General features: G+C 40.5%; 1 protein-coding gene across 2 annotated transcripts; it reads left to right on the top strand.

Moving 5' to 3' along the window:
* Positions 1–26,935, top strand: LOC111859840 (polyunsaturated fatty acid 5-lipoxygenase-like). 2 transcript variants are annotated; one of them, XM_072714113.1, is made up of 22 exons: positions 1–86; positions 482–535; positions 12,572–12,737; positions 12,854–13,040; positions 13,264–13,332; positions 14,538–14,564; positions 15,111–15,203; positions 15,999–16,106; positions 16,400–16,489; positions 17,689–17,773; positions 18,655–18,687; positions 18,915–19,034; positions 19,204–19,304; positions 22,182–22,333; positions 22,526–22,666; positions 22,751–22,951; positions 23,042–23,128; positions 23,266–23,435; positions 23,645–23,760; positions 23,914–24,014; positions 24,113–24,283; positions 24,630–26,935. In XM_072714113.1, exons 3-22 carry the CDS (start codon positions 12,627–12,629, stop codon positions 24,807–24,809), a joined length of 2,343 nt encoding a protein of 780 aa, XP_072570214.1. In that variant the 5' UTR covers positions 1–86; positions 482–535; positions 12,572–12,626; the 3' UTR covers positions 24,810–26,935. The 2 variants fall into 2 exon arrangements, with proteins under 2 accessions (XP_072570214.1, XP_072570215.1); XM_072714114.1 differs by lacking the exons at positions 1–86; positions 482–535 and having other exon boundaries at positions 11,332–12,737.
* Positions 26,936–27,700: the final 765 nt, after the last annotated feature.

The raw sequence follows: 27,700 nt of genomic DNA on the forward strand, positions 1-27,700 counted from the left end.
GTTAGTAACTTCTCAAGAGCTTCTCATCTTTCTTGAATTTTTAAAGCCTGAATAACATTTATTTCTTCTTTGATCTTTATCTAATTGTAAGTATGATAGTAGTTCCTTGATTATAATATTATATAATACTATATTAATAGTAATATATAATATTAACATATATATTGCACTATTGTACTATTCCTGCTTTTGGATATGATTCATAATTTAATAATATTATGTTTAAATATTTTAAATTATTATTTGTAACCAACATATTACTTTTATGAAAGGTTTTGTTTAGGAAAATACTCATTATCATGGAATTTTACATTTTTTACTCAATAACAACAAAAAACAAAAAATACATTTTAACTAAATGATTAAAAATTTTCCAGTTATTGACAAAAATCACAAAAATTAATATTGTTAAAATGTAATGAAAGTTAATGTTAATATAGCAGTAGTGTAATCAATACTGAAAAGTGTATTTTTTATTCAGAATTTTTCCAGCCTGAGGTTTTTATCTCGTCCCTGAAGATGCCACGTAAGCAATGTAAGTTTACAGTTAAATATATTTTACTTAAAGTCACGTTTCAAAGTATTTAACACAAAATAAGGCAAATCAACTTAAATGTAATTAAAAGAAAAAGAAGAAACAATGTTTTCTTTCATCTTACATTCAACAAGAGTAAAATTCAACACTAAAACAAATTTGCACTCAATAATTTCAGTTAATATTCTGAAATATCATTGAATATCTGTTGTATTGATTGTGTGGAATTGTGTACTCTGTGGATTTGGATGTCATACATTTTAAACACTTCTGGTAGCATGAGATGTGTGTGCGTGTGCATGTGTTAAATTAAAACAGTGATGAAATGGTGTGAAATGGTAACATATTGGAACAAGTGCATTAATATTATTAAGGGGGGAAATTGACAGAAGGCACATGGGGTAAATCCCGGGGGGGACGGGGGGGACATGTCCCCCCCTATCCGAGGGTTGTCCTCTCAAAAAAATATATATATATAAAAAAAATCGCACTATCTATTGTGAAAAATATATGTATGTATCCCTAAAATAATTCTGTAAGTAGAAAAAAAAACAAACGCAAAAAATGCATTTAGAAACAGTTGAGTTCCCCCTCCCCTTCCTCACAGTGGTTTGGCCAACTGCCTGCTTCTACACACACGAGTCAGGTGTGTGGCTGCGGCTCAATTAATGTTTAACTCCAGTAAGTAGGGTATTTTATTCACTTTAAATAAAGCGATTCTCTTTAATGTAGTTGATGCAGACTCATTCATAAATTAGTCGCGGCAAAAATGCTGATTACCGATGTAATTTTCCTTGAATCTGCTATATTAGCGATTAAAATATTACTTATCTAGTTAACGTTAGCTTGTTTACAATAGCTTGTTGCATAGTGCACTGCAACTAACACGCCAAAGCCGTTTCCCATGCATTGTTTTATTTGTGACGACTTGTCATAATGTTAACTTAACATTAACGGCCATGTATGTTGATGGCTTGACTGTAAACAACATAACAAACAATGCAATAAATAGTTTTGAAGAAAAATCTGCTTTGTCATTGAACCTGAGAAAAACTTTGAAAATAACCATAATGACGCAGTCTCCATGCTACAATAATAATGATAGAAGCAAAGTTTTTCATTGTGGGGACATATCTTTATAAGTACAATTTGACTGTATTATTTGTGTCCCCTTCAAAAATTGCTCATGAGAAATTTTATATTTATTGTCCCCCCCTACTGTTAAATGAAATTTACACCCATGAGAAGGCAGGAGACACAGCTTAGCTGTTTATGAGGGTGATGGCCTGAGGGAAGAAGCTGCTCCTATGTCTGGTGGTTTTTGTAAACAGAGTTCTGTAGCGCGTGCCAGAGGGGAGGAGCTGGAAGAGATTGTGTTCAGGGTGTGACGGATCTGCAATGATTTTATCAGCCCGTTTCCTAGTCCTTGCATAATACAAGTCCTGGATGGGGGGCAGGGGGCACCGATGATTTTTTCCGCTGCACTCACTGTTCCCTGCAGTCTCCCTTGGTCCTGTTTAGTGGTTTCTCCAAACCACACTGTGATTGATGAGCAAAGGACAGACTCAATGACTGCAGTGTAGAACTGGCTCAGCAGCTCCCGTGGCAGACCGTACCTCCTTAGTTGCCACAGGAAGTACATCCTTCGCTGGGCCTTTTTGAGGACGCAGTTGATGTTGGGCTCCTACTTCAAGTCTTGGGAAATGGTTGTTCCCAGAAACTTGAAGGTCTCCACCGTTGCCACAGGGCTGTTGGATATAATGAGAGGAAGAAGTGCCTGATGGTGCCTCCTAAAGTCCACTGTCATCTCCACAGTCTTGAGCGTGTTAAGCTCCACGTTGTTCTGATTGCACCAGAACACCAGCTGGTCAACCTCCCGCCGATATGCAGACTCGTCACCATCCAGGATAAGTTCGATGACTGTAGTGTCATCTGCAAACTTCAGGAATTTGACCGCTGGGTCATTGGAGGTGCAGTCATTAGTGTAGAGGGAGAAGAGCAGTGGGGAGAGAACACAGACCTGGGGAGCAGCAGTGCCGACTGTCCGTGTACCAGAAGACACGCCCCCCAGCCTCACGTGCTGCTTCCTGTCTGAGAACACAGCCATGGGGAGCACCAGTGCTGACTGTCCGTGTACCAGAAGACACGCCCCCCAGCCTCACGTTCTGCTTCCTGTCTGACAGGAAGCTGGTGATCCATTTGCAGATGGCAGGGGAAAAGTTTGGAGGAAAGGATTTCGGGAATGACCGTATTAAAAGCCGAGCTGAAGTCCACAAACAGGATCCGTGCATAAGCCCTTGGGTAGTGCAGGTGTTTCGGGATCAAGTGCAGACCCATGTATGTACTCTTTGTTTAAATGAGAGGTTGTTTTCCTCTAAAACCAAAGCTGCAATTGGAGGACAGCTGATCCATTCTGAGAAATGCGCCATTTGGCGATTTCGTTATTGTGCAAACATCATAGAGTGTACTTACACAAACCTAGATGGTATAGCCTACTAAACACTTAGTTTATATAGTTCAGCCTGAATAATAATAAAAAGTACCATATAGTAAATGCAGAAGCCAGTTACATAGTTCTTTATTATCAATGCCAAGTATTAAGACTGTGTTATAGTTTTATATGACTGACAGTCAGTATCATCACAAATACGTAAATAATGCATTGCTATTATGATGTTATGACGTTATGATCAATGTCACTAGGTTTTTTTTCTGCTCTATTTTATTCTTACGGGACCACGGCCATAAATGCGATCTGTCGTTGATTGAAACTTGTTAAATATTTCAGTATTGTTCTGGTTTCTGGATTATAATTCTGCCAGGCGATTGAATTGTTCGCCATGCTTTGTTTGAGATGTCCCATTTACAGTTTCTTCCCTGACCTTTTCTCAAAACCCTTGAAAATTATTACATAGAGGCTCCATTCAGTGATGCTTGCTAACCTTGATCATTCATTGAACCAGTGGAAAGGTATCAAGGGAGTCAGAAAATAGTCAGACCAAAGATTGTATATAGGCCTAAACAGCTTTCATATGCTCTATAATCAGGATGATAACACAGGTCTACAAGAAAAAAAAATCAGTTGGCAAGGTTTTTTGAATGGATTTGGGGTATTTTGAGGGTGCTGAATTCAAAAATCACATTACATTTGCTGAATTGGTTTTAGTTTTTGAGATAATGGACATCCATGAAAATAATACATTCACCCAATGCAACTTATGTGTGATAAAAAAATGCAATAGCTTTTGGTCTGTCTTTTGACTCTTTTACAGTGTCTTAGGTAATGAAATGAATGATGGAACGTTGAAGGAGAGTCTGAAAATAAAATTAGAGTTAAGTTCACATGTGCGTTTTTGCATGGAAGAGAAAATGTAGTGCTTTGAGCACTTTCTCCACCATCCACACTTCAAAACCAGTCTTGAATGAGTTGTGAAGGGCATGTGGGCCACAACTTCCTACGATTACTAACTGTGTCCCAGCAAATTGCTCACCACAGTGTGAATGTCATCATTGGACGTACAGGAGTGATGTCGGCTAACCGTTTGCAAAGCCCATAGCACTTCTGCTTTCAGTGTGTCGGTTGAGGAGAATGTACTGAAGGCATTGCTTGTCAGGGGATCCGGAGACACTGCCAAAGCGGGTGTAGGCCCATCTGTAGAGGTTGTACTTGCAGGACTGGCAAACAACTGAATGGGGACAGTTGTCCGACTTTCGACAAAAAGCTTGTGCTTCTCTCCCCCTGATATGTGAGTCGATGGCTTTAGAGCCCATTGTGGCCAGTTTGATGACTTTTTTACAAGGTCGCATCACGCTTCGTAGACATTAATCGTCTTTTTCAACCAGCCACAGTACTTTTTTTTGAAGCACTGACATTAATAACAATTAATAACTAATTAATATTGTATTATTTAATCAAATCATACATAACTTTGTCCTGTCACTGTTATATATTTTACATTTCTTTTTTGTATGATGTTAGACTGTTTACTTACTAGTTATAATTAAAATTAGGGGTGGGCGATATAACCAAAATCTTCTATCACGGTAGAAGCAATTTTCTACCTCGATAACAATATATATCACAATATAGCAATTTGTATCTGGAAATGCATAAATAAAAATTCAAACACAAAGAAACTGTTTTATATAATGTAATTTAATTTAAAATTGCAGCATTACTTTAAGTAAAAAAAAACAACCATACTGTTTACTGCAATGTATTGTACTGCATTTTTTGACATATTCGTTTGGATGCTTGGATTTGAGATGATAGAAAAGGTTTGACGTGTTTCCACCGCTTGCTAAAACAGTGCTCTTGCATAGCCTACCTTGCAAATCACGTTCGTCTCATTCGTATTCACTTTTCCTATACTCAAACCAATTCCACACCACAGGCGATGCACCTTTTTTCTTTACAATCTCCTCCTTGTTGGTTTCGTCACATGCAAGCAAACTCACCGCCGCACCGTCTTCTTCCATTGTCGAAGTGAATGTGTATTGCGTGGTTACCTAACGTGCAACGTCACGTGATCTCAATCGCGATTAAGACGATAGACCAAAATCTCTATCGGTTGACAAATTTCTACCGGTTAGTCGAATCTACCGGTATATCGCCCACCCCTAATTTAAAATAAAAATATTGCATTTCTGAATGCTTTTCAAATGTTTTATGTTAATTAATTAACTATTAAATATCTCATAAACTACAGCCAATCTGGCAAAAACCAAAGTCATATTCTTAATCAGCACCATAAACTTAATATAAAACCGTTCAGACATCTTTGGCACCAAAATCACTGTACACCAGTGTAATGAATATAGGTAGCAGATATGTACAGTAGAATGGTTGACATCAAAGAGTTCAGGCATTTATATGATTCCTCGCTACAGGATTAAGATTCCCCAATGGCTACAGACCAAAACAAAATACGTTTGTGCTGCAACATCAAATACCTGTGTATGTTTTTGCATCAATATTATTATCATTTTGATTTTTAAATTTAGTTTTTATATTATTTTTAGTGCTGTCAAATGATTAAATTTTTTAATCAGATTAATCATAGGGTTGCTGTGGATTAATTTCGATTAATCACAATTAAATGTCATTCATTTTTAATTTATATTAATCGCATTTAATTTTGCATGAGCAAACAGACTCAAGAAAAAAGGGAATATATATGCACTTAACATGTTTATTGAACATCTTGAACACGAGTCGGATGCATTCCATCTGCCACAGAAGTGCAATACCATGGGCCCATATCAAAAAGCAAGATTTTTTGCTTAGCCAGACAACTTGTCGTATTTAAGGTACCTCAGTTTAAATGGTCTTTATCTTCGTTCACTTACAATTAGCCCGAAGTACCATAAATCCGACAAATAATGCGACTAATCATGAAATCCAATTCTAGCCCGGTTAATTGCCATTGTAGCAATATCAGTTGATAACACATTACGCGCGGTGCTTTACGTATAAAACTCCGTAGCAACACGTCGACAAATAAGTTGGTTGGTATAGTGTGTGCGACCGATTTAATGAGCCACAAATGAGAAGTAGTGCTTAAACAGTATAAAACTACAACTTTCCCTTCTGTTGATAAAAGATGCAGCCATCTTGGATTCTGATCTGGGGATCCTCTGTGCTGCTCCGAGATATTTCTGGGATCTCCGAGAAACGGGAGCGTGCATGTCGTCATTTCCGGCTTCAAAACTCGGAATCCGACTCGGAATACGAGTTCCCAGGGCAAATGGAACGCACCAAAACTGCCTAAAATGGGTTGCCAGAGACATTTCAGGGATTTTGAGTCATTCTGCACTGCAGATGGGTTAATTGCGTTAAAAAGTTTAATCAGATTAATCATGATGATGGATTAATCCGCGTTAACCCGTTAATTTTGACAGCCTTAATTATTTTATTTGCATTTGAAATAAATTTTAGGTGTAGTTTCATGTTTTTTTAAGATGTCAATCTATTTAGCTGTTATGCATTTTATTTTAGGTTGTAGTAATTTTATTTCTAGGGGTAGACAGAAAGTTGTAGGACGATGCAGTGCCATAGGTTCATGTGTATTGTGTGAGAATCCTATAGGTAAACTAATCATTACTTTAGCTACATAGTATTTTAATGCTTTCACATGAAGAATGAATCAGTCCTGAGCCCCACCTGAAACACAGAGAATGGGTGATGAAACTGAAACTTGAATTTCTGAGAAGAAAACCAGCCCAGCTTGAGGCCACCAGGAGTATCTGCCCATGCTTGCCCTGAGGTGTTGTTCCAGGGAAACAGACACACAGGCATGTCATGGATCCCAAGATGCAATATGATGATATGGCTGCTGATGATAATGAGCCACTTGACCCCATCAGAGGCTACATACTCCATATATGTAGCATTCAGCAGCCAGCCATGGTGAAAGACGCACCAGGCCACGGCACCGAGGCGAATGGAATGCATGGCAAAAAAACACATTACCACCCCGCTTACACGTCAAGCTGCCTGTTCCCCCCAGCCTGTCCTCAGGAAGGTAAAACAACAACAAAATAACATAGTATAACAGTAGGCCTGTCACAATGACTGTTTGTTTGACAATATATTGTCCTAGAAATAATTACGGTAAATGATATTATTGTCATTTTAAGACCATTTCATGCCACTGATATAATGATAATATAATAGCATAATAAGGCAAGTATACCATAGCAAGGAGCAATGAACTTGTAATTCTTAAGAATTTTGAGACATTGGAATTTGAATGTCAAAAAAATGTAAATATCATAAATAAATAAAACATATATAGAATCACACAACCAAAAATAGTTGAAATTGACTCTCATGCTCTGTTAACAAAAATTGCACTAAGTATAAAACATTTGGCAAAGGGGTATTGAGAGTCATTCAGCCCACAGTTGTTGAGGCTCATCCTCCGATTAGCCGCAAACCACCCAATCCCACTGTAACTGCACGGGCGGTGAATCAGCTGAGGGGAGGAAAGGCTACAGGGATTTCGACTGCATCCTGGCACTGAGGTTTCTCGTCGAGTAGAAACGTGAATATCAGCAGAGTTTTTTTGCAGCCTTCATCAGTTTTCATAAAATGTTTGACTCAGTTGATCGAGTTGCCCTGTGGGACTTCCTGAGACTTTGCAGGATCCCCCCAAAGTTGCTGGACATCATGGCCGGCCTGTACACTGGTACTATGAGTGCTGTGCAGAGTGGAGGCAGAAACTCTGCGTTCTTCCCAGTTGATTCTGGGGTTCATCAAGGATGTGTTCTTACTCTTACTCTGTTCAATGCTTGCATGGACTGGGTGTTGGGTCAGGTTGTGGGGTCCAGCGGCTGTGAGGTATCTGTTGGTGAAGAAAGGTTCACTGATCTTGGCTTTGCCGACAATGCTGTGATCTTCGCTGAGTCAGTGGAAGCTCTGATCAGGGCTTTCGAGAGACTGAGCAAGGAGTCTCAGTGTCTGGGCTTGCGAGTGTCCTGGATAAAAACCAAGATCCAAGCCTTTAATGAACTCTTGAGCACAGCCATCAGCAGTGAGTCTGTCTGCGGAGAGAATGTTGACCATGTAGAGCGGTTCACTTATCTCGGCAGAGACATTCATGCCTCTCATATGAAGTCAGTAAACAGATTGGAAGAGCATGAGGGGTCATGAGGTCGCTGAACAGGGGTGTGTGGCACTCTTGATATCTTTGTAAGAGGACAAAGGTCTTTAGAGTCCTGGTGCTCCCTGTTTTGCTGTATGGCTGCGAGACATGGACGCTATCCAATGACCTGAGACTACTTTTGTACTGTGTCTCTTCGGGTACTGCTGATTTAAGTTTGTGTTGATCGAGCGGGTGCTCAGGGAGTCCCGAATGAGGCTCATTACCTGCATTGTGAGGGAGAGTCAGAAATGGCCATGTGGCGCATTTCCCTGAGGGTCATCCGGCTCGCAGGATCCTCATTGCTGAGGACCTCGGCTGGACTAGACCAAGGGGACGCGCATGTAACCCCTGGCTGAGGCAGATGAACGGCCATGTGGGACTGGAGGGCGTGTCGGCCTGGGGGGGGATCCCAAGGTATTTCATCCTGTGTGGTTTCATAAGTTTTTATTTTGAAGATGTAAATATATTTAGTTGTTATATGCTTTATTTCAGGTTTGAGCAATTTTATTTCTAGGTGTAAACGGAAAGTTGTAGGACTTCTTTTCAAATTTAGTATAAAATACCCCACGTGACGATGTCATTCAGCAATGGTACCAGTTTTTACGCCAGTGGAAAACCAACACCTTGAAGTACCGTACTTTTGGTACTTTCTTGAAGTACGATACCTGGTGCCGTGGAAAAGCATCCTAAATCAGCCCTTTAAATAACTGGCAGTGCCATAGCTACAGGATCACTTAATCTAAAAATGGCCACAGACTGCCTTCACAAGGTGGGGGACATTACTCACATCACCCCTGGGCCGAGGCTCAATGGACCTCATTCACCAACCGTTCTTACGAACAAATTTGTTCTTAAACTCCATGAACGCACTTTTTTACGAAGATTCTGACATTCACCAATGTTTTCTTGTCTGAATTTGTTCTTAGCTAAGAACAGAATCTACGCACACTCAAGACCATTCGTACGCACATTTGAGTAATGATAGTTTGTTCAAAATAATCGGTTATAGCATTTTTGTTCCTTCTACAGTTCATAAAATGAAAGTATTTGAATAATTTACAAAAGTAAAATATTAAAAATAATTTTAAAGTGTAAAAATTATTTTCATAGTAGTAACGGCGATCATGTGGATTATAAATATGTCTGTTTCTGCGCATTGACCTTGCTATCAAAATGGCATTTCTGTTAATTCTTGAAGAGCTTGCCAATCGTGCTCTGAGAAGGGAACGCATGTTTGAAGGTCATTTAAATTTATTTGGCACACAGTGTTCACAGAGAAGGTGATATCTGTCCATGTATCAGCTTTCTTGGGGGCTTTATATCCACTGGTTACACTACTAAATAACGTGTCTATTTGCATTTACCTTCTGTACAGTAAGATCCAGTTATAACGGACTTCAAGGGACCTGGCAAAACAGTCCATTATATCTAAAGTCCGTTATATGCAGAGTTGCTGTATGCCCAGAACACAACTACAGGGCACCATTTACTCATGCCACACCCCACTAAATTATTATAAATTATTATATTGTATATGTAGTAAACCAACTTTACCTGAGCAGATCTGTGACTATTAATAATCCCAACTATGTATCTGCGCCGGATATCAGAGACACGCCACGCGCCTTGTAGGCGGAGCCTGTATGTCCGTTATAACCAAACAAAACTACAGCTAAAAGCGGCCCTGGGGACCAAATTGTTTGAAATTGAAATTGTTAAAATTCTGTTATATGCCAGTTCGCTATACCCAATGCTTTTTCTGCATGTTCTTAAAGGCGCACGGCCGGGACCAGTGGAACTCGTCCGTTATAGACTATATTCCGTTATAAGCAAGTCCACTATAACGGGATTTTACTGTATTAATACTTCTATTTCAGCATTACTTCAGTTTTTTTCCTCTTAGTGCCAAGCTGCCCACAGCCTGCACGTCTCTTCGCCATTTTTTGCACACGGCCCTACAGTCTCATGCCCTTTTATGGAAAATTGCAGGGCATTTCCCTATGCTAATTAGGACAAACTGGCACGCGCTTTCAGTTACGAAGACGTGGGATTCACCATTCTTAAGAACAAAGGTGTGAACAATTCTGTTACTTAAGAACACGTCATGAATCCGACGTAGGTTGTTCTCAACAAATTTTGCAGAAACAAATTTAAGGGAATTCTTAAGAAAATATTGGTCAATGAGGCCCAATGAGCCCAAGCCGTAATCCACCCATGTCTCTGGCAGAGCCGCGGTTTGAGTGTAACGTCAACCTGCATGATGAGAATGGGCGGATCAGCAAACAGAGCCATGTCACAAAGAAGGTGAAAGATTACTTGTTAATTTTTCACTTTATAAAAACAGAGTTTTGTTGGTGATGAAACTTCACCCACCCAACGCAGTTATTCCTGAGAAGGAAGCCAGCCCAGCCTGAGGCCACCATGAGTATCTTTCCACACCTGCCCTAAGTTGTTGTTCCAGGGAAAGTGAAGCACAGGCGTGTGTGAAACATGTGAGACTCGGTGTGAAAACATGTGAGACTCTTTAGTGCCTTTAGTATGGATGAGAGGGAGATGAGGACACATACAGGACCTTATAATTGTTCATTGCTGTCAATCTTTTGTTTTGAATAGAAAATTAATCTGCATTTTCATTGCTGGGGTGACATGGCGGTGCAATGGATAAGCACTGTCGCCTCACACCTCTTGGAGCAGGGTTCAAGTCTCCACCATGGCCCTGTATATGGAGATTGTATGTTCTAACCATACTGTTGTTGGATTTTGTACAGGTACTCGAGTTTCCCCCCCACAGTCCAAAAACAGTTATCAAATGAGTTATCAAATTGTCCATAAGTGTGAATTGTGTGTGTGTGCGCCCTGTGATGGGTTGGCACCCCACCCTGAGTTATTCCCTGCGATGGGTTGGCACCCCACCCTGGGTTATTCCCTGCGATGGGTTGGCACCCCACCCTGGGTTATTCCCTGTGATGGGTTGGCATCCCACCCTGGGTTATTCCCTGCGATGGGTTGGCACCCCACCCTGGGTTATTCCCTGCATTGTGCCCATAACTTCCAGGATAGGCTCTGGATCCCCTGCAACCCTGAATAATTGTTTCAGAAAATTAATGGATGGTTTTTCATCGTTATGTCAGATATTCCATTATGTTTGTTTTGTCTTTTGAAAGATGAAGGAGGAGTTTGTGGAGGGCTGCATTAACTGTTATCAACAGCAATGCCAATTTTTAAATAAAAACATTTTTTAAAAGAAAATACACTGTATTTAATTGAAGAATATTGGGCCTCATTCACCAACCGTTCTTATGAACAAATTTGTTCTTAAACCCCACGTTCGTCCATATGTATCTCATTTAAAATCTCCCATATTTTCTCAGCAATCCTCTCCTTTAACCATTTTATCAGAATGAGATGTACCAGAAAGATGTTCATATTAAGTCTCTTATACCAGGGACAGAGGCCTCGGGTAAGCTATGAATACGGCTATGTAATGATCCTTTGCTTTGATTTGAAGAGAGTGAGCCTCCAGATTGACTTGCACCTCCACGACCGTGCTTTCTAATGAATGTAAAATACCTAATTTATTTGAATTATAACTATGCTATAGACTATGTTGTATACATTAATAGATAAACTGGAATTGTCCCACTGTAATCTTTACACTTAGATATCAACATCACTAAAATTACTTACCATATAGCATAGAACGAATGCTTGCTCAACACAATGCCCATAGACAGATGCTATATAAAATCAATGATGATTTATTATGTCAAATAACACCACTGTAATAATTAAACAATACACCCACACAAACAAATACCAGATAGGTACACAAATACAGTACATCATATAACCATATATATTCTTTAATGTTGTAGTCAAGACCGTCTAAACTGAGACCAAGACATTGCCTAGACTAAATAGACTTGAGACCAAGACAAGACCGAGACCACAAAAAAATTGGTCTCGAGACCAAGAACGGTATATTACAATATATTGAATCACAACCTGTGTATCATGATACGCATCATATCACCAGATTCTTGCCGAAACACAGTCCTAGTCTTCATCGTACCTTCCTGTATATTCTGTGTTTTTAGTACCTGTCATTATGCTTTATGTTCTCCTCCATATGTATAGCTGGCAAATTACTAGGTACCACTTATCTCTCTATTAATGCATTGCTTACCGGAGAACATAACGGAGTGAAGCAGGTGTGCATCTGGCCCCACCTACAAAGTAGTTGAGTGAAGACACAAAACAGGAATTTTATTCTTGTTTCCTCACTGACTTCCAGTGAAGAATTCCACAGAAACAAGTTGCTACTGTACCAACGGGGGACGTAATAGACAGGTGTGATTTATGAGATTTATATCTTTCTGTGATCTATAAGAAGCTGTTGTCAAGCATCCACAGTACCACTTAGTTTGCTGAGAAGGGTCACACTGATGGAGTACACAGTCAGGATCGAACCCGACGCCTCTGCTGATGGCATTTACATTCAGCTGAAAAATGGAGAAGAGCTGTCTGGAGAGGTCAGGGTTACAGGACAAATGACAGTGAGTATGATACTAAATATATCTGTACTTTGTAAGTAATGCTTTATTATAGTATTTGCAAAAGAATACTAATATATTTTTATTATGTGGATAATACTACATTTTCCTTCCCAAAGGTAGTTTTGTCAGACTTTGACAAAAAACCACAAGAAATCATCATCCAACGAAAAACATCTTTTTGTAAAAGGACATTCACGACATTTTACTGCAAATACATTGAGGTGCAGAGCTTGGAATCTGTCTTCTACTTTCCAGTCTTCAAAAACATTTCCACCACAAAGGAGACCATAGCAGAAGGCTCAGGTATCCGGTCTGTCGCTGGAGGAGGGAGGATGTGGTCATTTTATATATGAATGTGATGGTCACCCGCATGTTAATGAGTGTGATGGAGCTGCAAGTTCACTATGTGATGGTTGCACGTGCAAGTAGGATTTACACCAAAGACATCATACATGTTACGCGGCAAAGTAAGTAGTGTGTACTTACCATGGTGAAGACATGTCAGTAAACACATGTTCTATTCTAGGAAAGCTGCCTTGGGAAGATGATGAGGAGAAGAGAAGAGAGGGACTGGAAGAGAAGAAAAAACTCCAAGGTAAGTGATCATTTTAAAAGCTTCAGTCACATTTGTGTTAGTATGACCCTGAATGTCAGACTGCCATAGCTTACAGGATGTGAGCAATCGGGTCCCAGTCGGCAGCTTAAAGGCCATTTCACATCAAAATGCAACACCAAAAAAACTACATGAATATGTGAAATTTTTTCTTAGAAATTTGATGGATCAAACATCTTCACAGCAAACACAATGCTAAATTCTGGCAACTCATTGAGAAAACATTGCATACGGATAGAAATTGTAAAACTGATGACATGCACTACCATGAGTGACAGTGTGTTTTTCATGTTTCTTTTGAGCAAACAAGTGAAAAGAATAAGGTGAAGATACTGCATTCCTCTACTTCTACAGTAGCCTGAACTTTACAACGTGTTTCAGATGGTACTTCAGGATAACCATTGAAATCATGGCAGCAACATCATCTATCATCAGTTAATTAGCCAGAAAGTTAAAACTGAGTCTATTATTTATTTTTAGCTGGATTTTTATTAGAAATTTATTGTACACTGACAGACCTATGAATCAAGGAAAAAAAACTTTAAAAATTAAGCAAAAACCAACATTAACACAAGAAAACAGAACAGCTGCAAACAGCTCAATATCCCCTTTGTCATCTAATAATAAGACAGGCTACTAAGGACGAGCAGATTGATACTGATGTAGCAGTTCTTTCCATGAATGTTTTCATTTTGAGTCCAAATTCAGTGTTTTTTACCATGTAATTTGGGCCAGCAATGAATTTCAGCATCTGCGGTACCAAACTTGTATCTAATCAAAATCGGATCAAAAAGAAAATCAGTGGTACTGTCAATCACTAAAGGCTAGTGTTGTGTACCAAATGAAAAGTTTTCTACCTATTCAAAAAAACTGATCACATGTGTAAAAACTGACATCCTATTGGTCATTCATTTTTTTTAACGCGTCCAAAAATTGCAAAAATCGATTTCTCTCCAAATAAAAAAAAATGATGGTTCACAACAATGAAAATTTGTCAGATTTGGTATGACAGCCTTCACAGACATATATTTGTTCATTTTAGAATGATGTTCGTTTTTTGTGCATTGAATGACACTGTGTTGAATTCTGTATGGCGAAGATCAGACATGGCTCTTGATACTGATGGTTCTCCTTGTTTTTGAGTAAAATTCCTTTCACCTTCTAATGGATTTTTATATTTTCTCTAGAGCTTGTTGGCTGGACAGCTCCTGATGGTAAGTTTAAGCAGTGACAGTTACAGTAGGCTGTTGAAACACCATAGTCTCCGTTTCTCAGTAAAATCTTGCAGGCACTCAGGGCTGGACTGACCATCTGGCAAAACCCTGATCTTATAAACTCTTACATTGCTTTCTGTTGGTCTGAGAAGCAGTGTAACATCAAAAGTATCAATGTAAAATAATAGATAATCTTCAGTAGTAAAATGTTAGTTTATAATGCATCATGAATTGTTTTCTTTCTTCACCATGGCCAGTTGCCTGGCCTGTGAATTACAGTATGTGTTTCATCTGTATTTGATATTATGACCAGGGCATGTCATTCAGTAATGGAAGTGCTCAGTTATGATAAACCCATCTTCCTTTCAGAGATCACTGACCCCTCATTTCACGGTCCAAACGTGGTTTCAGTATGAATAATAAGACAGGCTAGTAGGGACGAGCAGATTGATACTGATGTAGCAGTTCTTTCCATCTGAATGTTTTCATTTTGAGTCCAAATTCAGTGTTTTTACCATGTAATTTAAATGTTTTCATTATTATAAGGAGCAGGATATAAGCTACAATCAGGCAGTGCTGCCCATAACTCCTCTTCAAAGAACATCCTCTCCCTCCTATCACTGGCCAAAGATGATTCCAGTAAGTCAGTCCTGTTCATTTACATAAGATCATACAATAACTGTGATATTTTGTGAACCTAAAGAACTGACCCATGATTGTTTCTCTGACTGGTCACATTTCCAGCTACACTTATGTAAATATTTGTTTCTTTGAAACAATGCAGCTTATATCCCCTCCTATTTCAGTGATTCAGGGAGAGCATTTGCATGTTCCTCAACATTTTGCTGTGTTGTGATAGCTTCTGTTTTTGGTGGTTGATGTTATTTTATACAATTGATGAGTCCAGAGCCTGTTACCAAGAGAAAAGCACGTCTGGTCCTGCATTGAAAATACTTCAGTTAACCGGGTTTGCAAGTGAATGCATTACTCTGAGAATGTAAATAATACTTCCCCCAAAGTGTTACCATAATTGCAAGGACTGACATTCAAACCCAAAAACAAGCATGCGCTTAATTATCATTAATATTTCTACCCAAGGTATATATCTGTTTGAAGGCTGTTATAACAGAAAATGCATGTAGAGAATTGAGTCCAAGTTTGTATCTTACAGTAGGTGGGATATTCTGGGAGCTGTGTCCAAAGGAGTGGAAGAAACCTTTGGATAAAACACAGAAACAGCCCAAAATATAATTTACCCAAAAGTGTGATCACAGTCTAACTGTATAACTTACACCAAATCATGCATTCTTTGTGACTTTATGAAATGTGAAAAACTGCATTGACTGTTTTGCCTAATTGTTATAAACAGACACACTATGTTTACCAGCAGTTCACCATATCAAGTCATGTCTAATTGTTCGTATGACTTTGCAGCCGCAATTAAGGAGACATCTGGCAAACTGAAGACCTCCCTGGATGTTTCACATATGAGTATGGCCAAGACTGAGAATCAGGAGGAGCTTCTTCTGATCGGAAGTCCAGGTTGATACTCTAGGATTTCCATCAATGGCCCAGAGTGGCTAATCGGGAGATTTCCCGGTGGGCCACTTGACTTTGGACTGGTCGGAAATAAAATTATTCCATTTGACAGTCCTTGCATTAGTGATGTGGTTAACCTGTTGCACAATACTAACCAATTAAAATATTAGCGTATTTATACAGCTTATCATGACAAATCAATGTGTGCGCAAATGTAATTTTAAGAAAAAAAAATATATAAAAAATTATCGCACGATCTGAGTATTCAGTAAAATGACCATTTAACCATTTTGTAGTTTCTGAACAGCAGTCCCCTGTCAGTCGATGTTCTGCCAAGAATGAGGGACTGATGAGCAGTGAGGATGCCAGGATGGCGGAGGGGGCAGGTATTATATATGTATTCAATTAAAGTTACTTAATTTAAATCCACATACAGTGATGCCCTGCTATATCGCGCAAGTTACGTTCCAGATGCGCGACATAGAAAGAGCATATAAACAAATTTTATAAATATAATTTAAGCCTTAAATCGCAGGGCTTAAAACAAAACAAAAAGTTCACAACAATTGGACCACAAGCAAGGTACGCGATATGCAGAGAACTGTGATGCGTCGGGGAAAAATCTGTGATATAGCGGGGATCACTGTATTCAGAAGATGATGAGATTTACATTTTAGATTCAGAGGTAAACTACACAGAGTGTATTAGTGAAGTTAAAAGACTAAAAAGTTGTATGATTTTGTACAGCATATTTCAGGCACAGACGTAGAAGACATTTTGACACTTTCAATCACTCAGGTTGCCTGTGACAAAAGCTTCTCTACCCTTAAATTTGTTAAGAACAGGTTACGAAGCTCACTCACCTGACTCAGGAGCACTTGGAGGTCTTCGTGCTGATGTGCACAGAGAAGGAAATCCTTATGTTGATAGATAATGAGTAATAAACAAAGTTACAGAGACCAGTACTCTACTCAGGCAGCTGTTACCGTCATAGATGGCTACTGTTATAGATATGATGCTATTGGTGTTTAAGCCATTCACAGGTAAAAATTTGTATAGTAGTGCAACATGCCTCACGTGAAGAACTTGTGTTTCGTTCATATTTGAAAAAAAGCAAATAAAACCAGTGAATAATATGAAGTATTGCCTCCTTTATCCAGTTTTCACTTTCCTGAAAAAAAGTGGGCTGGTCATGGGCATGAAGCCCCCCAGCTGAAAACTGGCTCCACTTCGGCCCTGACTTGCACTGAATTGGAAATATTTTAGAAAAATACATTGAATTACGAGGCTTTACAGAACAGTGCGCTATTGTAGACTTAACATGTAAGGTTATAATTACAAGACTTTAATAATAATAGGTCGTGATCTGAAGTGGGGCATGAAAGTCCAGGGCTGAAAATGAGTCCCACTCCGGCCCTGGTATAACTTACATTCTTTGTGGCTTTATGAAATGTGAAAAATTGCATTGACTTTTCTGCCTAATTGTAACACACTATGTTTATCAGCAGTTCGCCATTTCAAGTAATGTCTAATCAGTTAATGAATTTTAATATGCCTGTTATTTTCCTGCCTCACTTAATTTTAGGAGTAAAGGGTCCTACCATAGCTCACCAGTACACCCCGAAAGAGAAAGTATGGAACTGGATCAGTGGTGCGATCCATTATCGTGTGTAAGTAGATGTGGTTACAGCTTTCTACACCACTGTATCTTCACAGCACCCTGTAAAGTTCTTCCATGGATCTCTTGGATTCAAACATAATTGTACATCTTTAAAACCTGATTTATTTTTAATTTGAAATCACTGTTTTTGATTGTTGTATTTGACATTGTGTTTGAATGCACAGGCAGTGCCATGGCTCAGTGGATAGCACTGCACTCTCGCACTGCACTCTCGCACTGCACTGTCACACTTCTAGGTTGGAGTTTCCCTCGCTTTGCCCAGTAGCTCCTCTCTGTGTGATGCAGGTTTCCTCTGGGTACTCTGGTTTCTTCCCACAGTCCAGCTATATGCGGCTAGGCTAAGTCGTGTTTTATAATGGCCATGAGTGTGTGTCTGTGTGTGTGTCTGGTCATATATATAATACATGGTGAGTAGAGGTCGACCGATATTTTGGGCTGATATTTGGCATTTTTTAATGTATTGGCATCATATCCGTGTGTGTGTGTGTGTGTGTGTGTATGTGAGTGAGGATGAGAGTGTGTGATGGACTGGCATCTTGTCCTAGGTGTCCCTTTGCTCCAAGCTCACTGTCACCCTGTATTATTAACAATTATGACAGATGAATAAATTCTCATTTCCACTCCTGTCCAATCACTGTACAGTGTGCCCTCTTCCACATTCCCCAGTACACAGCTGGGTACACCAGTCTGGGTCATCACAGCTGCAGAATGGCTTCATGTTGGGAACATCGGGATTCACTGTCCAGGGACAGAGTGACACACTTTCTCCAGCATGGTTGCTTCCAGTCTTGCATTGTCAAACGGTTCCATTTGGAACTGATTTCATTGTTACTGTATATTTCACCGGTTTCATCTCATTTTACTTTTCAGGTTATCTGGACACAACATTTCCAAAGATATTGAGTGAGTAATTCATACCATGCTTCATTTTACTGGTGTTTTGTTTGCTTTTTGTTTTTTCATATACAGTATGTATATATTAACAGGTATCAAGTTGGAATAGATAACTCCCTGAATTCCAGCTAACCACATTATGTGTGTTTGCATAGTCACTGAAAATATGCAGTGAAGTTTGCTTAATTTGAAGGACGAAAATTTTGGTTAATGGAGCAGATTTCCTCTCTTCACAGTAAGATCTACATAAGTGGTCTTCCAAGCTTTGAGAAACATGGTGACTTCCTCAAGCTGCAAAAAGACCTGTGGTTCGGCCCCCATAAACTTCTGGTAATAATCAAAAATGGCATTGTCGTGTAAGTGCTGAGTTCACAAAGTATGCAAAGAGTTCCAGAGAGTTCTAATCAGACATGGCCAGTAACCGAGATGATAGGTTATAGATATTATCTCAATAAAAATCTGTGTGTTTGGCATTTGTTTAGGTTTGTTAAATACCATAGTAATATTGTCTTTTGTTTGCTAAAGGGCTATTCAGACTTGGCTAAGGAAACATAATAAGTTTGGGCGCAGATGGAAAAAGATTGATGACATCAAAAGTGTGTTTTTATTTCCAAGTAAAAAAGCAAGTAAGTCAAATTTTTTATGGAAAATTATGTCATCATTCCTCTCCTTGGATTGCCACTTTATCGTGGTGCCTCAGTAACCCTGGGGGCTATGTTGTCGGGGGCAGTGTCCCCTGGTAGGGTCTCCCAAGGCAAAAAGGTCCCAGGTCAGGGGCCAGACAAAGAACAATCTGGTGATTGAAAAACCCTGATGAAAAGTAAACATTGCAAGGTCTTGTTTCCCTCGTCCGGACTTGGGTCAGCAGGGCCCCACCCTGGAGCCAGGCCTGGGGGAGGGGCCAGTTGGCGAACGCCTGGTAGCCGCGCCTTGGCCCGTGGGTCCAACCAGGCCCGGCCCGAAAGAGTTACGCGGGACTGTCCCCAGGTGGGCTCACCACCCACAAGGGTAATATCAGGGGTTCGGTGCTTTGTGGATTGGGTGGCTGACAAAGCTGGCTTTTGCGTTCTGGAACTGATCTCCTGGAGAGGAGCTGGATGCTCTTTTCATCTGGAGTTGTGGTGGGTGAGTGACACCAAGCTAGGGTGGGGCTACTGGTGTCCCCACAGCCCGGTTATTAATATCGGAGTTTGAATGTGAAGGCTGTCTTCCTGCACCTATGGTTCGGGGGAGAGGTCTCTGACTGTAATCTGCACTTATGCGCCGAATGACAGTTCGGAGTACCCGGCCATCTTGGACTCCCTGAGTGGTATGTTGGTTAGTGCACCACGAGGGGATTCCATTGTGTTGCTGGGGGACTTCAACGCTCACATGGGCAACGACAGTGTGCCCTGGAGGGGGGTGATTGGGAGGAACGAACTGCCTGATGGGAACCTGAGTGGTGTTCTGTTGTTGGACTTTTGTGCAACGCATGGTTTGTCCATAACGGACACCATGTTCGAGCATAAGGGTGTCCATAAGTGGACATGGCACGAACATGCCCTGGGCTACAGGTCGATGATTGATTTTATAATATGATCTGTGGCCTTCTTTCTTGGACACTCGGGTGAAGAGAGGGCCAGAGCTGTCAACTGATCACCACCTGGTAGTGAGCTGGCTCAGGTGGCAGAGGAGGAGGCCAGTCAGTCCTGGCAGGTCTAAGCGCATAGTGAGGAGGGAGCCTGGGAGTTCATCCATCCACTCTACATGTGTTTTGTGGACTTGGAGAAGACTTACGACTGGGTTGCTTGAGGTGCTCTGTGGGTGCTGCTTCGGAAGTATAGGGTTTGGGGTCCACTACTGTGGGCGATTCGGTCCCTGTATGAACGGAGCAGAAGCTTGGTCCGCATTGCCGGTAATAAGTCGGACATGTTCCCAGTGCCTGTTGGGCTCTGCCAGGGCTGCCCTTTGTCAACCGGTTTGTTGTGGGCAAGAAAGAACTGAACTGGAAAGCAAAGCTCTCGATCTATTGGTCCATCTTCGTCTATGGTCATGAGCTATGGGTAGTGACCGAAAGAATGAAATCACGGATACAGGCGGCCGAAATGAGGTTTCTCCGCAGGGTGTCTGGGCTCTCCCTTAGGGATAGGGTGAGAAGTTTGGATATCCGGGAGAGTCTCAAAGTAGAACCGCTGCTTCTACATGTTGAAAGGAGGCAGTTGAGGTGGTTTGGCCACTTGGCGCTGATGCCTCCTGGGCGGCTACCCGGAGAGGTTTTCCGTGCATGTCCTACAGGGAGGAGGCCCCGGGGCAGACCCAGGACACGCTGGAGGGATTATATCTCTCGGCTGGCCTGGGAACGCCTCGGCATCCCCCTCGAAGAGCTGGTAGAGGTGGCTGGGGAGAGGGAGGTCCGGGTATCTCTCCAGAAGCTGCTACCACTGCAACCCGAACCCCGGACTAGCGGATGATAATGGATGGATATATTATAATTTTCGTAGTATTTAAAAATACTGCTACTTCAGAAGCAGGGAATGTGGGTATTTTCTTTTATTACATGACTTTAGCACAGAATACCAGGACTCAGATGCAGCGGATTGGGGCACCATACCACCACACCAGGCTTTTTCTTACTTTCAATTCTGTATGGAAATTATAGCGCAGAGCATTTATGTTTTTACATTTTTACTGTCATAGAAAAAAAGGAACCTTAGCTAGCTTTGCAGTTTTAATTATTATTCCTTTTATGGATCATCTAAGATATGTTTAAAAATCAGTTTATAGTTTACCTTTTGAATAAGTGCTGCATGTGATCTCTGAGACAATCGTAGTCATTTTCATCCATGCTGTTTGAATCACTCTAAGATGGGTTTGTGAGAAATTGCTGAACTTTATAAATACCCCAATATTTATTACATCAAAATCACATCACTATATTTACAACAAAATCGCATCACTAGGACAGCACGCTAAATGCTATATATATCTGCCTGCTGTCCTATTAAATTAAAGAAATACTTTCAAAATTTCTTTTCATGCCATCCTGATCTATTTCTTGTGTCCGTTCTTCTGACCACATTGCAGTTTTTTGTTTTACTTTGTTTATCGTTGTTTTCTGAGTTCATAACTGTTTTCAGGGGAGCATTTGTATAGTCTTTCAGAGGCAGGCTATTTGCATAACCAGTCAACAAAGAACGCATTTCAAGTCCCACCCCAAAGTACTAAACTACCAAAGAAGTACCTCAGCTGGTTTGGTACTTTTGGTACTGGAACTTGACCGGTAGTCAGTGGAAAAGGGAAAGTACCAAAAGTACAGTACTTGGTGAGGTGGAAAAACGCCCTTTGTGAACAGGTGATGGGACTCTGACAGACTAGGAACAGGGTGGAGCAAAGACATATTCACACAGTCACAGGGACTGTCCTCATCTCCTCTTGAGTGGACATTGGGTCCGTGATCCTCATCCTGTCCCTCTGCTGAGGGGTATAGGGTCATCACACGCTAAGTACCTTTCTCCTTCTTCCAGAGGACATCTCTGAAAACTGGAAGGATGATGCCTTTTTTGGGAGCCAGTTTCTTAATGGATGTAACCCAGGAATGATACAGATGTGCACTGAAATCCCAGAAAAAATTCCGGGGATATCAGATGTGTGCCCTGACATCAGTGAGCTCATCCAGGTGGGACCATTAAACGACTTATCCCCTAGTCTGTGGAAATGTGATGCATTTTCAGTTCAACAGATCATGTTAATTGGTTATACTAGAATCAACCTTAATTTAATAGGTCAATCTCTTAACCAGTTTTGCAGTTAAGGGAGAAATTCTACTTTTTTATTATTATAATTGATATTTTTTGTCTTGTTTGCTTAGAAAGAGAAGATTTATATGGTTGATTATGAACTGCTTGATAACATTAAAGACGACATCATTCATGGCCATCGACAGTATCTGGCTGCACCAATCGTGCTTCTTCAGGAGACGGCGCAGGGACTGATGCCCATCGCCATCCAGGTCATGAAGGTTTATTCATGAAGCAGCCCTTTACTGTAATACATTGAACGGTTAAGCTGATATCCAATTTCTGCTCTTCCACAGTTGAAACAAAAGCCTGGTGAGGAGAATCCCATCTTCACTCCAAAGGACGCTGAGGCCTGGCTTCTGGCGAAGATCTGGGTCCGTAACTCTGATTTCTACATCCATGAGCTGGTATCCCACCTTCTGAAGACACACCTGCTGGCTGAGATCATCATCTTCAGTATCTTCACATCGCTGCATGATCACCATCCAATCCGAAGGGTGCAGGTCTTTTTTCATAAGTGGGCAAAGAACATGGAATTATCTGGGTGATGTAAGAGTTTGACACTTCCTTCCTGTGTCCACAATCAGATCTTTGCTGTCACCGGGAGATACACAATCCCAATCAACATAGCTGCCAGAAATACTCTCACCAACAAGACTGGCTTCTTTAAGGAGGTTAGACATTCTGTTTTGTATTGACATGAATATAATCTGAAAGGTTTCCACCTTAACATGCAACAGATCATATTATGCAGCAAACCTGTTGAACTCAGTACATGTGACAGAGTCATACAGTCTCATTTCCCTCACAGTACACAGGCTTTGGTGTGGATGCCCAGTGCAAGGTGCTAGATAGAGCAGTCAAACAACTGACATACAAGAGCCTCTGTCTGCCTGACAACCTGAAGAGCCGTGGAGTGCAGAAGCTGGATAACTATCACTACCGGGATGATGGCATGCAAATCTGGGATGCAATATCTGAGTAAGGAGCCTCTAATTTTTTGTTGATTGTGTGTCGTGACAGATCCAATCTGTCACCACTCTGCCAGGGGCCTTGGGAAGGACAGGCCAACTTTACTATTGTACATTAGCCAGATACGTTGTGGCTTCGGCTTTTTGTCACTTGCTGTAAGCGTTGAAAGTATCATTACATATTGTCAATGGCATTAATAGTACTTATGGTCATTTCAGATTTCTTCAGAAGGTTGTTGATACATACTACAATGATGACAGTGACATTAAAAAGGATGAAGAACTTCAGAACTTCTTTCGCTGTATTTATCATTATGGATTTGAGGGACAAACAGGTAACACCGTCAATAACTGAAATAAATTTCTCTTGCTTATTAATTTAGGTAAAGTATGTATTTATATTATAAATCAGAAAGAAAGCATCACTGGTGATGAGTTTGTTAAGCATTAAGCAAAGCCAAGAAAGATTTTTTAATGCATTGTATTAGATTTCCCTGAAACAGTGGAAACTAAAGCCGAAGCAGTCGAATACCTGAGCATGGTGATGTTTACCTGCTCAGCTCAGCACGCCGCCGTGAACCACGGACAGGTAACATGGCTGATAATCACAGTCACACCATCTATGCATGATAAGATCTTTATTAAAGCTGTAGCAAAGTTCAGCCATATACTTTACCCTTGCTACAGTATGATACTTACGCTTGGATGCCAAACGGTCCCACAACAATGAGGCAGCCCCCACCAAGGAACGCGGACGAGGTAGATGAGGATTACATCATGAATACTCTGCCTGATATGGAGACGACCCTGCAGGGCATGTCTGTAGCCCGGTTCCTCAGTCAAGCCACTGAAGATTTTGTAAGTACTTATCTGTTTGCTGGTACTGAACCTTTTTCAGTTATTCCTTGATCCCTATGTTCTTATCCCAAACTGATTCATTCTGCTCTGTTAGCCTGTACTGGTAAGTGGCCTGATAATGGATGGATTGATTTGTTCTGTTTACTTTTCTGTGTGATAAAAGGATACTGAGTCACTGTCATTTTGCACCAATTTCATGGCACTGTTGTGGAATCTTCTTTTCAAGCTTTAGTGTAACAAAGTAAACAGCCTTGTTCTTCAGTTTTCCAATCTCAAGTAGGTCTGCTATTGGAAAAATATCTTAACATAATGTATATCACTCAGCCCTCCATGCTGCCTCCCACAGGTTGCCCTGGGAACTTATGCAGATGATGTATCCAACGATCCACATCTGAGGGATGTGATCAAGAATTTCCAGGAAAAGCTACATGACATTGGGGAAAAAATTAAGGAGCGGTCAAAGAGTCAGAAATTCTCGTACGAGTATCTGTACCCAAGTAATATTGAAAACAGCATCGCCATCTGAAAGATGGGGGCATGACCCAGAATATAATGTCCTTCTTTGTTTGTTTGATAACATTACTCAAATTACTGAGTAGTAGCTGGTAGATATTATTACAGTCATGTTCCGCATAACGACATTTTGGTCAACAAAGGACTTCATCTATGACGGTGGTCCCATAAAATTATAACAGTAATGAAAAATTCCTATCGCCTAGTGACATCATAGCTCAACGCATTGCTCATGTGTTTGTCGTGATGCTCGTCCAAAGAAATCTACTGCACTGCCAGTCGTATAGAAGTATAACAGATACAATTATAATAACTCATAATGATAATAAAAAACTATGTTACTGGTCCATACATTTACTCTACTGTAGTTTTCATTGTTATTCTACAGTGCAGGTCTGCTCTTTCTACTTAGAAAAATGTTTACTGTAGCCTCAGCATGTAATAGGCTATACTATTTAAATTTGTGAAAGTATACTCTAATATTCAGACAGTGACTAAATTGCCAAATCACACATTTCTCAGAACGTATCCCTGTCGTTAAGTGATGCATGACTGTAATTGATAGTTGAAACTGAGCACATAGAACATAGTTGGTGTTGGTGTTGGGCAGAGTATCACCTAATCACATGTGGCATTGTAATCCCTGGGGCTTTGGTCTTCTCCTAATCTCTATTTAGTCTGCATCGTGCTGGATGCCCATAAGGCTGCAGGCTGTCTTGGCTCCTATTCCTGATGTTCCAAACTGTTGAGGAATATGGAGAAGTGAGCAAAGACACATGTAGGACATGCCTGTGAGCTGTGGGGGGAAATATAGCAATAATCAAGGGGGCTTCATTCATTTTGATTCCTGTGTTCTTTACATATATTTTTGATTTTGCCTGAGATATGAAGCTCATACCTACAGTACAGAATCACTGAGATGGTTAAAGGATCACCCCCCCCCCCCTCCAAAAAGATATACTTGGCTTCCACCTGTGATCATTTGTAATCATCCTGATGAGTTCAGCATGAAACAGCTGTTCCTGGAGCATTCCAGTGCTTGGGAGTGAAACTGAAAGCAAACAATCAGCTATGGCAAGCGGCTGCCAAAGATCTCAGGGATAAAGTTGTGGACAGACACAAGTTAGGAGCTGGATACAAAAAGAAATCAAAGGCTTTATTAATCCCTAGGAGCAGAGTAAAGTCCATAATCAAGGAATGGAAAGTGTTTGGTATTATTATGACCTTCCAGGTCAGGCTGTCGCTCCAAACTGAATAGAAGAGCGAGGAGGAAAGTGGTCAGAGAGGCTATCAAGAGGGAAGATATAGTAATCTTTGGCAAAGAGTGGTCACTGTGTGCATGTGACAGCAATATCACACATGCTCCACAAATGTGGCTTGTATGGGAGAGTCGCAAGAAAAAGCCAGTCCTGAACAAGGGTCACATTAAGTCTCGATTGCGCTTTGCCAAAAGGCACCTTGAAGAAGCTGTTATGGTCAGATGAGACCGAAATCACACTCTTTGGTCTCAATGCCAAATGGCTTATCTGGCGGAAAGTCAATAGAGCTTTCCATCCAAAGAACAGCATAGCTGCAGTAAAGCATGGAGGTGGTAGCATTTTGTTGTGGGGTGTTTCTCTGCAGCAGAGACTGGGCCATTTGTCAAAATAGGCTGAAAAATGGATGGGGCAAAATACTGAAGCACAAAGTACTGACACAGGGGGGTAATCCTTTAACCATCTGAGTGATTTTTTGTTTTCTTTTTAATGTTTTCCTGGACTGTTGCTATTACAGTATGTCTTTCACTTGGCTGTTATAACTTGTATTGAGTAAATACAGCCCGGAAAAAACATTGTGTGTGTCTTCATTTCCGGACGCAAAGCAACAAAATGTGAATATTTTGAATGGGGCGATTCTTTTCTATACTCACTGTAAGTCAGAAGTCCTATGCATCAAGTTTCAAATCTTACTTCTTAGAAGCAAGAATGTCAAGACACGTCAGACACTTAAGCAATTCATGTCAAGTCTTGGCTAATCCTCAAGTAATTTCACCATTAGTAACTATGATACATGTAACTGTGGTCAATTTAATACTAATTTTGTCCATGTGTATGTGTTCCCTGCCTCGTGCCCATTGCTTCCGGGATAGGCTCCGGACCCCCCGCGACCCGGTAGGATAAGCGGGTTGGACAATGGATGGATGGATGGATGTATTAATATTTGTATCTCCCTAAGTAAAGAGTTCCTGTAATAAACAACTGAAAGTAGAAATAAAATGTCTTTTTTACTATTTTAAAATTTAGGCACATTTGCCATATTTGCCACTGCATTTTGACATATTCAGCAATTCATATATAAAACTATTGTAATGAAAACTTTGCAGAAAAGTGAAAAATGCTTTAACGCTGTCACACACACTGTATCGGCCAATATACTGTACAAACAAATAATACTATTCCCTAAGTCTGTTATTAGGTCAGATTTGCACCTTGAACCGACAAATTATTGATGTTATGTTCACAGATGATCTGATTCTTTCCAGTGGTTCTTTGGTGTGAATGAAGGGAACCTCCTCGTCTCCATATCAGAGCCATACTTTATACCTTCGTGCCCAACTTTCACTGCCTGCTCTCAATGCGCTGCACTCCTCTTATGTGAACAGTGAGAACAAGCCAGTCACAAGAGGCAGAAGCTGTCAGCGTCAGGGTTCTTAAAGAGTTAAGTGTTACCCTATAATTCTCTTACTGAATATTTTGAGGATAAATCTAGTAACCTTTGCCCATAAGAAAAAAGAAAAAAAGAACTGTTATTTCCATCACTGCATAATGTTCAGGAGTGTTATGAGGCCGTGCATACATTCGTTATTACAAACCGCGTAATGTTCAGGAGTGTTATGAAGATCTTTATTGTTTTGGAAGCCATTAA

This window comes from Paramormyrops kingsleyae, chromosome 7 (assembly GCF_048594095.1).
Source record: "Paramormyrops kingsleyae isolate MSU_618 chromosome 7, PKINGS_0.4, whole genome shotgun sequence".
Taxonomy (NCBI): Eukaryota; Metazoa; Chordata; class Actinopteri; order Osteoglossiformes; family Mormyridae; genus Paramormyrops; species Paramormyrops kingsleyae.

What these genes read in the sequence shown, in the direction of transcription:
- LOC111859840 (XM_072714113.1), top strand. Translation starts at nt 12,627, where the DNA reads ATGGAGTACACAGTCAGGATCGAACCCGACGCCTCTGCTGATGGCATT. An exon ending in TGGCTGGACAGCTCCTGATG is followed by an intron (nt 14,565 to 15,110) that starts GTAAGTTTAAGC and finishes CATTATTATAAG; the next exon opens with GAGCAGGATATAAGCTACAA. An exon ending in TCTTCTGATCGGAAGTCCAG is followed by an intron (nt 16,107 to 16,399) that starts GTTGATACTCTA and finishes ACCATTTTGTAG; the next exon opens with TTTCTGAACAGCAGTCCCCT.